Below are 12,846 nucleotides of genomic sequence, written 5' to 3'. Positions count from 1 at the left end.
TCGAGACTTGTGCGCGTGAAATTCACAAACGGGAACATTGTGCGCTAGCAAGTTTCCGATAACGTCAGCATCGAGTGAGGTTTCGACAGTTCCGTTGTCATTGTCACATTGTCGCCCATCCAACGAACTGCCCCATGTACGTACAATGCTGTAGATAATTTAAATTTTCCGCCTGTGTTTGTTCGCCGGTGTAATGCGAATTTCCATATCTGACTCACTCTACTAAATCAACAATAGCCATCCATCTTTTCTTTTTCCAGTCTATCAACCACTCGCACAAGGGTGAGCACTGTAGGTTAGAGTTGCCTAGAAGCATCCCTTCTATCTTGATTTATGGCAGAAACTGGAGGGGTGGATGGGACGCGTCTTAAGGGATTGTTTTCAGAGGGATGAATTTCAGTTCACTCGGATTTCGAATTCGGGACATTTATACATCTGAGAGATATTTTCGTCTCATATTATGCCGTAGATAATGAATCATGAAATTTGACTTGATGCTTTGAAGCCTTTATTGGCAAGTGGGATCACGTAAGTTATTGCATAAGATTTCGAGATTACACGTACATAGGAGAGTTACGCTATTAGTTTACGTTTTTCTTTCCTTTTCGTGCTTTCGAGAGAAGGTGAAAAATGTCTCAAGTCACGATCGTGACTGCACGAAATGACTCTACGGATTTTTTATGTTCAAAGAACACGAAGAGCGAAATTCATCCGATTTCCACTATCTATGACCCTTGCGTACATCTTTTTTATGTCCGCCATTTGCCGGTTTGCGCACTTATCGCTATGTGTGCCACAGTCAACCCTCCCTTATCCTTGCCCTTTTGATACATCTAACAGCTTTGAGGCAGTACAGACGCGATGATGAGTGAACTTTAACGAGTATCTACACCCTCGCTGCGCGCTTAAATATCTCTACATTTGAGGGTTGAGGGGGAGGAAGGGAGAGAGAAGGACGCGAGTTCGTTTAACACTCCTTTTTCGTCATTCGAAATGAAAGTAAAAGCCATCGAGACGCGAGCTGCTAAGTAAGATGCTGACACATTATCATTCAGCGGCATTGATTGCATTTCACTTTGGTTCGTCCGTTTGTGAATGTGATTCTGACGCGAGAGTTCAGCACAAACAGTGGCGTTTGGTAAATTGGTTTGAAAAACGAAAATCCCAGCTACGACGAAACTGGGGTTTCTTTATTCATTCGTCTTTCCCTCCATTCTCTCGTATTTATACCTACACACGCGTAACGTAAATCTACTCCTGCCTGCGTGGAGGAGAACTTGCAAGGCCTGTAAAAAAAAGTCCTGGGATTCGGAGCGGCTAATGGCTGGCCCGACTAATGGAGTCCCTTGGACGGACTTCAAGAGAGTTGGAGGGAGGATATGAAAGAAATGGAGAAAGTGAAAAAGGGAAAATGAATCGGAAAAGAACAAAAACGAAATTGGACTGGTACGAGGTACCGATGCGGGGAAAACGCGCACGGGCAGACGGGCAGGCACAATCCAAAGACGTAACCAGTGCAAATACTCGAATGCGGATGTATACAGTTATAAACAAACACCGTAAACCGGTACCCGGGTACAATTGTTACTGTTTACTAAAGCGCTGGCCGTATAACCAATTCCAGGCTTATTGCGGCGGCGCTGTAAACACTGAACGGAATAATATTCCACGCTGGAACATCGGGCTCAACTGCTCACACAGGAATTTGCATCCATTAAGGATGCACCGGGTGTAAATGCCAATAAAAGTAAAAGCACTGTAAAATCAGAGACTAACAAGTGACATAGAAACTGATCAAGTTGAATTTCATTGAAAGAGTCGATGCTTAATAGTTAGATATTTTGAAAGCGCCAATTGGAATGAATATTTTTTATTCGCCGATGTTGACTTTAAAAAGCGATCGTACGATTATTCTATTATTTATACTATTTTAGTCGATCAGGGACTCGTTTTAACTTACCGACGAATGAATTCTTTACAAATCACCAAGGCTTGTGGAATTTGTGAAAAATCGACTTTACGTTCGGAATTTTTTATTTTCACACCCTAGTCGCTTGCGTAAGTCATAAATCCATTAAACGCGATACGATTCGTTAGCTTTCACGGAACATTTGACGCTTCCGTGTCCAATGAAATACCGACAAGGACGACAAGGCCGCGTGCTTTCTAGTCCAAACACGATATCCAACGACCACGGTGAAATTTCCTTTTGTTCACGAGGAACCTCGTGCTTATTTTACCCCAGCCCATAAGCCGCGTCTCGCATTTTCGTAACACCTAGCCTGAAATTTTTACCTTCTTGTTTTTTCTTCTCGTGAAAAAAGGTTTCCCGCACTCGAGTCCACGCGTCTCTTGTTTCCCATTGCCAAATTTCATCCGGCCATTCACATTCAGATCAAAACACGGTATTTTAACGATTGTATGAGAGAGAAAAAAAAAAAAAAGTACAGAGGCGTGCAAAATTTTTATCCACGGCTCGACACAATGTTGTTCGAACGATTCTCTTCATCAGTTTAATCAAACAATTTTATTGCTCACGTGCCGTTTACCGTAGAGCGTGTTCTACAACTACAAGTAATAAACATGTAACGAGCAATTAGCGATATAAAAACGCTCGGAGAGTGCGACATGATTTAAAAGGGCGAGTGGAAGTTTTTATACGCGAGGTAGTGCCGGGTGAGAGAATAAAACTGGAAAATCAAGTGCGTTTCACACGCGGTACGAGTAAAAAAGGACAAGCCTCGAGTTGGCTGTTGGCGTTAGAAATTGCTCAACCGATAACCACTGCCATCCCCTTGATTCGCCTCGCTACCCCGGATCCGATGAACTCGGTTTGACCTCGCGCTCGAGCACCTTGGGATGCGCCGAGATTAAAGCGAATACCTCGAGCGCGTCCGACGGTACCGAATCAGCTAATCAATCCGGCCCAAACACCGCCGGCAAACCTCGAATAACGCCGCTCGACGATGGTTAAGCACGGCGACAGACGCGGACGCGTGGCACGGTGGAAACGGAGACGCGGAGACCGCGGGCAGATATTGCGGCGAGGTTGAAATCCGTGTGAGATAAGGAGCGGGTGTGAGGGATGGCAAGCGCGAGATCGTAACTCGAGACAAGGGATGAAGGAAGTGAGAGAGAGAGAAAGAGAGAGAGAGAGAGAGAGAGAGGAGAGAGAGAAAAAAGGAGATCATATTTCTGCAGGGGAATGAAAGTGGTGAATTTCGACAGCTATGGCTGCACGGACAAAAAAGTTCCTTCATAAGGACGATGCGTAACTGCAGAGCAGCGCCAGCCGTTACGGAAAACCTGCAACAAAAGCCGCCCTTAATATACGGGACAAAAATGACGGAGCAAAGGGGCGGCGGGGTGGCTCGTTTGAGAATGGAGATGGAGATGGAGATGGAGGGAGGAGGAAAAATGAGAATTTATACTCGGGACGCGGTGCTGGAACGACGGCGTTGTCTTTCCTCGAGGTCCGCTCTGGCTGGATGCTCGCGGGGTTACAATGAGAGAGTGAACGACTTGAAGGGTCGGCTGGGATTGAGACAGGCGGATCTGACGCAGTTTGGATACCGGCTACTTCCGAAATCTCGGCACGAAGATAACGCCGCGAGATCCAGCCAAGCTGCAAGCTCCGCTTATACCGCTGGATGTGCGAGTGCTGGAAAAGCTAGGGGAAAATAATGAGAGCCCATTTTGCGTCTTTTTTTTCTTTTTCGATTGCATTTTCGCGTCGTTCTTCATTCGACGTATTTTTATTTGCATTAAAAATCCACAGCGGGTCGGACCAACGATCAAAATCCAATTTACCTCCATGTTCGTTATATCTTCATTCATCTTGTCTTCGCACGGTGAATATAATGCACTTGTGAAAGCTCGCTTTTTCCCCGGCTATGTTTGGCACTCGCGGCTATGAAACCTCGCCACAAAACAACGCTCAACAGATACTCGTACACCGCACAATAACGATTAAAATTCACTCGTAATTTCACTGATCAAAAATTGCCTGCAATATTTTACACACTGTGCGACGTTTCCAACGTATCGTTACAATAATATAGCCCAATTCGCTACATAGGAGCAATTGTGTGACCTGATGACTCGCGGATCCACTATTGAGATTAGCTCTTGGTATATCTTACGTACCTTTGTATACCCTAAATTTACAATATCATACAAAAGTACGAAAATGATAAATAGAAGTTTCCCGCTACGATTTCATCCCCTGTATTCTTGATACTCGCGTACTATATCGTACAGTTTTCTATATTGTATATACATGAAAACGGAGGAAATTTTTTAGTACGATATTTTATCTACCGAAGAACCGATGCAAGTTAAAAACACCGGCATGGTTTTACTGTCGCTTTAAGGTGGATATCGGAATACAGTGGACTCTGATTTCCTCCGTGAACGTAATACCGGCATAAAATCGTAGCGGTGGTACGTCGTACGTGCCTGCCACAAGGTGCGATCGGTATGATCGAGGAAAACGTTGAAATGTCGGGAGGTGGAAGAATGGGATGCGGCTGAAACATACGTTGCAAAATGCATCGGTATATATATAATAAATGCTCGATACGTCAACGGCGGCCAGTAAAAGCTCTTATATTGAATACGTGAATCGCATTCGCCAGCATGAATCGCCTCGGGAAAACCAACCGCACATGCAGAAAGAACACTGAGTAAATCATGATTTCGAGACTACCTTCACCGCGTCTGTCAAACTAAGAAAAAGCAAATGTAAGCGTATGCTGCTCCGTGTCTTTGACAAGAAGATTTACACCCTGCGTATCCACGATACGAGATATATTATACGTATAATACCCACACACCTACCAACCTACCTTCAGCTATAACCCCCGATACATATACCCATAAATGTCTCGTAAACTTACGAACGGCAGATGCCCTAACTTCTTGGTTCATTGTTAGTTTGCGAAATCGTGCGTATTAGATTTGCGCACGTGTTTGGCATGGATTAGTAATATTCCTGCCGGGACTGAGACCGGATCGGATTACCGGTAGATCAAAGGATCCTAATCATACCGTGGCCTACGAATGTACATCGAGTAATGATGAATCCTAAATCAATGCGTTGCTACGGCTCGACGTCATCTCTAAATTTGTACAAAGACGTGCATTGGGAATGACGGGCTTATTTTACATGTTTTACAGAATCAATTGACTCATTTTCAGCCCAGCGCGGCGAAGAGTCCGTCGTTCAATTGACACCAGAAACAACATATCTTCGTTAAAACTCTGGAACAAAGTGTTCTTAGTTGCTCCGCGAATTAAGGGTGCCGCAGAAACGCCCGAATTACGTCATTGCCAGTTACTTTAATTAACAGCTTACCACAGACTCGGCGACGTTGTATAGTGCGAGATTACGGGCGTTCGTTATTAATAGAAATTTACCAATCCTCGCCTGTCTTGATGGTTGTATCGTTATTCTTTCTCATTTTTCGCGCATGGGATATTTTACACGCCAAATTTGAACTCGTTCGAATTATTGCTTGAAAGAAGCTTGACCGTTATTTCCGTTATTGTGTCTATATTGAGTTGTATGACTCAAATAAATATCATTATATTATTATTATTATTATTGTTGTTGATATGGAATGGTGTCAGCCTATTTTACAAAGACTGAATTATACGCATTTCACCTCATTTAAAAAAAAAAATCAAATCTGATTCACCTTATTTCAAGTGATGCATGATGATGATGTTATGCGAACAAAGGCCAAAAGGTTCACCTCGTCAAATTAACGTATTTAATGCTCGAGTGAGAATACTGCGCTCTTTTTCTCTCTCTTTCTGTAAAGATTCCGTGCATGTGTAAGAAAACAAAATGAAAATATGTAAAACCAACAAGGACACAGTTAATGCTAGTCATAAACAATCAGATCGTCTGAAAATGAGCTTTCAAGACGACAAATGGTAAGAACTTGTCGAAGCAGGTAATATAACACGAAGTGAAACACCACGTGCCGATCAATTTTCGTGAGAACGATATCATTCGAGTTGACTCGAATGCCTAGATTGCTTAGCAAAGCCGAGTGGTCAAAGTACGTAAATATATAGGTACGACAAGGAGACAAATTAATCACAACTATTAAACGGCCGTAGTTCCGCAAGTTTATCACATCATTATAATGCTGGATAATTAAATTCTCAGCCCGTTGGGTCGTTAAAATGTACCGCGCTCCAATGTCGATGGTCGCCCTTGAATAAAAATTAATTTTAATTTTAACCTCACCACATTTTTTTTTTCTTTCTTTATTCCTAATAAATTTTTCCTCACGTTCGTTTCGAGGGAGTAAAAGTTCCCTGCGTCCAGCTAGACTTCGCCTGCAAAAGCGTGGTGAAATTTTGGATCCCAAAATGGAAACTAAAAACTAACCTTTCCGGTTTTAGACAAAATTTTAAACGATTTTGAAAAAGCCCAAGACTCAGTTTTAATCACTAATGATTGAATTTTTACATTTTTATAAACTTTTTCGTAATGCGGCTAAAAATTGATTTTGTAAAAAATCCAAGTTTCCCTCGAGTTTACCTATATCCGAGTAACTTCTAGCTTCCCAGTTATATTTGGCGATGAATTTAATTTTCAGATAGATATTTAATCAATCTACAAATTTCTTCGTCACCTTTCTTGGAGGGTTATAAAAAAAAATTGGGACACTGCAGCCGAATGAACAGAAAATATTTGTTTTACTAACCCATAAACCTCGTTGTGCTTCTGTTGCAGTTTTATCAACTATTGGAAGCAAGTCGAGTGGCGAACAATACGTTAATGTACAGACAAGTGACAGTTTTTGCTCCGACGAACAAGGCCTTCCAAAACTACTTCGGAAACACCGATGATTTGGTTCTCTACCATATGTGTGAGTACCTTGTTCTTTTGCTATATAAATCCCATAAGTTGAGATCGACAGGCAAATACTTTTCTCGACTCTTTTTTTATCTTGCACTTAAGAACTGCAGTCGCGTTGTTTTTATCCTGTCATAATTTTGACATGTTGCACGTCATCGTGTCGCGTAAATCTCTGTGAAATATGTCCTTTAATCCGTTCACCGAGACACCCGCTCGCTGTGGTGACACGAGTAATGCTGGGCTGGATAACAACGGTGATTACACCCTGACATTGTAACATTTAACAGGTAATTTGCGGCACGAAAATGCCACGCTTTTTACTCTGGCTTTGCCAGGCTTACGATTAGACGAATCGCAAAAGCAATTCTTCCGGTAGTTGAAGAAGTTCACCCCTTCGCTGAAGGTAGTACTGAGGTTACGTAAAAAAATCGTTGAATTGTTTGAATGATAAAAAGTCGTTAGCGGAGACTTAGGAACCTAATAAAGTTCATTTGTAAGGACATGAAATTCGAAAGCAGCTACTCTGCCATAAAATACTTAGTCGTACGTATTGCAAACAAAGTTTCGGAGCTCCACAATAGCATTCCTACATTATTCAAGTTATTTAGAATGAGTTTAAAGCATACCGATATAATTTCCAGGGCCAACTTCGTCACTGTTTTTCTTTTTTTTTTTTCATTACTATTTAAATTCGCCATTCTCGACCGATTTGTTGAATTGATACCGACGACTAAAAAAAAAACACGTACTCAATGGGACTAAACTTCTTTCGGGAAAGTTGACACTAACGAAAAGATTGCGCGATAAAAGAATATCTGTTACAAAAACTTTGAAATTTCAAAATATGTGCTATAATTTTGTACAGTTTACAGTACTTAAGCGTTTTGGAAAAAAAAATTAAAATCCTTTGCAACGAAATCTCGTGTGCAACGTATCCTAACGAAATATCCGTTCGCCACGGTGAATATTGTATATTTTATTCCACGGAATTCAGCATATCGTATCTTGGGTTTACACGTTTATCGAAGAGTTCAGACCTTCGTGTCTTTTCCATAATAAATCCGATTTTGAAGTAATTTTTGAACGATGATGTCAAAATGCTCGACGCATGATCCGCCGGGGATTCCGCAACCTTGAACACTCGGGGGTGTACGAAGTCCGGCTAATTTCAATTAGAGAATTGATTAGCGGGTACCCATCAATCCTGAGGCGGGGCCCCGTCCTTCCTCTCCGGGGGGGGGGAGAATTTAATTGCTTGCGGTCCACATCCGCCTAGATCATCTAGCCGAGCCACCCTCGGCAAATCCCCCGAGTTGAGCGTGGCCACGAGGCGGGCATGAGGGGCGAGTCATCTAATTGTCAGTCATCGATCACCGACACTGATTGAAAACACTTGGACCAAGTGATGGAACGTGCAAGGGACTGACGAGGACCCCTTATGCGACCTTATACGGCTTAGGTTTGCGACGCGTTATAATACCGGGCCAAGTTACGACCCGGAAAAACCGATCGTTCGTAAAATTCCGGGATAACAAGGCACCGGATTCACGGAGAACTTCCGAGGAGTCACGACAAGGTGGACAAGTTTTTTTTTTTTTAACAGGGTGCACAATTTTTTTTTTTTTTTTTCGCAACCGAAACTTTATCCCTGAAACTCACTCGTCTTACGGGTTATACGTGATTTCAACGGTTCAGACTAACTTTGCTGTAATGGGGTCTCTCCTGGTTTTTTTTTTTCTTCTTTTTTCTCTCAGTTTGTCAATTTTTCGAGAGTTTTCTTGATTACGTGAATTCACGTTCACAGTTATCCAGTCAAATATCAGCCAGTTTTCGGATAACATGGTTGAGAGAAACCGAATGTATAGATATGTAGCGGAAACTGTTATTACAGGATGCAAATGTAAATTTTTTTATCGATCACTGTAAGATATCGTCCATTTGTTAAAATTTCCAGAAAATGAAAGGCAAAAAATCTTACACGCTTGAGCGTAAATGGAACGTAATTTTCAAACAATAAACAAGAAAAACAAATTTTTGTAATTCTCCAGAACTTGCAATACCAGATGAAAGAAAAATTGATATCTGCAACCTGAATGTACTTCATCAGTTCCCATGAAATCCTGAAATCCCGACCCCCTTCAGCAGTCTATCATCAATGTATTATCTGACAATATTTTTTTCGCGAAGCGACGTTCGACTAAAACAAGCACGTAAATCAAGACGTTTTTTAGGCAGGCGTATCAATTGAAACATTGCCGAGGGATGAGGATTGAGAAGATCTCTCATTCAGTGTATAATGCGATTATACTAATTCGTGTGGGAGGGTAACGACGCGGGACGTTTATCCCGCACGCACAAAGATCTTGAAAATTTGACGTGGCCCATTCGCTCGTTCCTCAATTTATCCGTTTTATCCGCAGGCCTGCCCCCATTATTATCAACCATGGCTTGAAGAAGCGCTCGAAGGGGGATCCCGAGAAGGGAGTCAAGGGAAAGCGTTCATTAGATCTCCTTCATATTTAATCTAAGTTGAATGGCAATCCCGCGAGGGTGGGCCGAGGCGAAGCGAAACCGAGCCAGGTCAGGTCGAAATTCCGCCAAGGAGGGTGGGGGCCGGCTCGTTTCCCACAAGGGCTTCTGACCAAGGGCCTTTTTCACACTGACAGCCATCAGAGGCCTTATTTGCGGACTTATCTAGAGCCAGGGTAATCAGTAGTCGTTACACAACGTTCGAATAATGATCGTTTGACCTTTGCTCGCCGGATATCAGAATAATGCTGACTCAGTAATCCAGGAAACCGATGAGGCGTCGACTCGGCTGAGTGTGGAGAAAATTTCTAGTAATATTCAGCCCTACGACGAAATGGAAATTGAAAATTTTGCCACTGGATTACAGCTGGATATATTTACCGCAGCGGCCAAAAATGAAGCTCATATTTCGAGAAATCACATTTCTTTACGCAAAAAAGACTGTAACAAGTGGCAATTTTTTTTTTTTTTTTTTTATATTGCCGACAGCAATAAGTGCTAGAAATTTGATGAAAAAGGCCGGATTGAAATTCTGTGTCATCTGACCGCTTACCTACAACAATATCGATGGAACTGTTCGTATCGGTTATCCGTTCGAAACGGTTAAACGTCTGACCAGTTTATGGTTGAATTGGAAAAAATTAATTTGTATAAAAACCAAATGACCGGTTAACTTTCGACCATTTTGGACGGTTGCCCGGTCTTGGCCGTTAAAAATTGCCAGCTTCACCCATTAGTTAATCAAACAAGTCAACGGTTTTGGCCGGTTGAGCCAGTCAAATTGTTATACAGCCCTAGTCCATATGGCGCAAATTGCGTCTTTATTAAATTCTAGTTTTACTCTGAGATAAATATAGAAGTTTTAATTCGTCGCCAACGTCATGCCCTCCGGCGCTTTAATGTGCTTCGACGCGAGCTTTGTTTGGTGGCTTCTTTTTTTCTCCACGAGCTCGTCTTCGAGGATTTATTTTCGCAGCCGCGACCCCCGGGCAAACTTTGTTTCTACAGAATCGAGCACAGGTGTGTACATTTATACGAACTTGCACGTAATACTACACGGGGTTATTCGCAGGGTGTCCTAATGCGTTTACACTCAATTCCTGCAGGTTCAATGAAGACGGGAAGAATTTTTGGATTCGAATGTTAAAGTCAAGGAAAATCTCTGCAACAGTTGGTGCGTTGTCTTAAAAATTTCAAATACTTAAAATACTGTGTATTGTAGCTGCAGAAGTCGGAGAAAATCATAATCGTCTTATAGGAACTCCTTGTTTCGAATTGAAAATTACCGTTCGTCTGAAATAAAATAGCGTAAAAGGTAGCTCACTATTCACTGGTACGATATACCGTGCAGTGGACTTATTCAAGTGAAGCACCCTTTGGGCACGTATACGGCAGATGACTTGGCTGCGCGGCTCTTTGTGTAGAACTTAAGACTTTGAGGTTGGCAGCCCCGTCTGGTTACATTGTATCGCGAAGATGAAGGGAACGCGTCGTAAGTTCTACCACTTCTACCGTTGCCTGGGTGCCGCTTTATTTGCATTGTTACCAGTCTCAAGATTCGAATGCAAAGCTTGAAAGTCAAGTTTCGTAGGATATGAGTGGAATATCATGTACCGCAGGTATACTCAGGAAACTCGAAATAATGAACTTGCTTGCCGGCAAAGACTCGACTTCGGTGCATCGACTGCATGGGTCATGCATCTCCAATTTTCCGAGGACAAAATCATCACCGAAATGTATTTCACCTCCGAATAGCGTGTTTCTTTCTCAAAACCAACCCTGCGCCGCGTGGCTTGGGAATTCAACGGCTCGTCATACCGCTGCGAGAATAAGTGGGTGGATCAGGAGTAGCGGTGTAGGTGTTTGTCTTAGGTGGCCAGACGCCCCCGTCTTACGCCGCAAGAGTGGATACACGCGATATTCTCATTGGGATTTCGATTCGGTGTGTCAAGAAAAAGTAAATCGCCACCGCCCGATTCTTTTCAGCGATTCAAACGGTTCGTGACCCGCGTTGCGAGGTCTCAAAGATACTTATCTGATCGAGCTTGGCTGAAGGTCGAAGGATTTTGCGTGTCAGTTCGCGGTTGCAGGGGCATGAATGATCAAAGGACGATGGTACTTCCCACGAGTCTTACGAGAGGTCGCGCTATGGGGAAAAAACCGATTTCAGTGAGGAAAAATTTGACGCACCGTTGACTCGAAATAAAGACGTCCCAAGTGCTTCGGTGTTTTACGGAACGGCAATTTGTTAACGAGACGAAAAAAAATAAATAATATGAAAAACTTGTTACCGATATCTTTTGTAGACACGTTTTATTTTTCTCAATGCGGAAACTTTGATCTGAAGCATTTCCAGGTAATGCCAATTAATCGCAGTCATAGTTTGATCTCTCGATCGACTCTGCTGCGGTAGTTATACTTTTCACCTGAGAAGTTTTCCATCAAAGTAAAACAGAGCTTCGGATAAAATACAATTGAATCCGGTTTTTCGCGTCGCTCGTTTTTCTCTCGTAGCGTTTATAATGTTTCTCTCATCAGGGTGGAAGCCAGATTTCCTCAAAACCCGTCTCAGCGATTTTGTATATCCTGGAAAGTTTTACAATTAGTCTAGAAAGTTTGGTAATTTTCCACCGTTCAACCGTGTTGTTTTGCGGCCTGAAAGTGTTGCGCTGCACCTCCCTTAATTCATCATTTTCCCTCTGCCAGTGTGCAGCTGGTTACCGCGGAATAAACGAATCGTAAGAAGACCTCTGCTTTCCCTTGTTCCTTTTCAAACCATGCGCTCAGTCGTTCTGTTCCATGAAGCTGCAGCGATACTCTCATACCTAATTGGCCGATTGAAGTAGCGCATCAGCTGCGTTGAAAATAAGCGGAACTCCCACTGTAAGCCGCCGTTGTTTCCAAGAACAGCGAATGCGAAAAGCACTGACCATTATGGCAGGCTGCACTTTGCACCGACTTGCAGTCGATCATTATCCCCAGGACTCTTCATGATCCTTGCAAATTTCGCGGATACAAGTTCCTCGCGTGAGTTGCACAGTCGAGCACCAGTTTTAGCCATGTGATTTTGGTAGCTTGAGAAGGGACAACAAGCCTCGGAAGTCTCGGGAGTTGTTTGTCTAAGCCGAAGTTACATTAGCTATTACGCAAATGGCGGCCAGTTATCTTTGGCAACTAGCCTGCACTTCCGGAGCAAGTGCAACAGCTGCATTTCCCAAGTGTCTCTAATATTTCGACTCGGAGTCAGCGCCGGCTTCGGGATCGATGTCTGCAGTTTATCACACCTTCCATTGCAAATTGGCTGATGCGACGAAATCGTTGAAGGCAGCCGCTGTTCCTAACTCTTGAAAAGCTTGGCGGCACGTGTCACACTTATCCCGCGTCTGTTCACGGTGGTGCACAAGGGGCTGATAGGGTGCGTTTATAGACGGATGTCGAAG

General features: G+C 43.0%; 1 protein-coding gene across 8 annotated transcripts in view; it reads left to right on the top strand.

The window, feature by feature from the left end:
* LOC124299502 (fasciclin-1) overlaps positions 1 to 12,846 on the top strand; it is a 224,666-nt gene that overhangs the window by 122,766 nt on the left and 89,054 nt on the right. For all 8 annotated transcript variants that reach the window (XM_046752750.1, XM_046752749.1, XM_046752747.1 and 5 more), the window contains exon 2: positions 6,752 to 6,887. In XM_046752750.1, the coding sequence (XP_046608706.1) occupies positions 6,752 to 6,887 (136 nt within the window). The remainder of the gene's footprint in view (positions 1 to 6,751; positions 6,888 to 12,846) is intronic.

The sequence above is a fragment of the Neodiprion virginianus genome, chromosome 3 (genome assembly GCF_021901495.1).
Source record: "Neodiprion virginianus isolate iyNeoVirg1 chromosome 3, iyNeoVirg1.1, whole genome shotgun sequence".
Taxonomy (NCBI): domain Eukaryota; kingdom Metazoa; phylum Arthropoda; class Insecta; order Hymenoptera; family Diprionidae; genus Neodiprion; species Neodiprion virginianus.
This window is presented reverse-complemented; position numbering and strand designations above follow the sequence as displayed.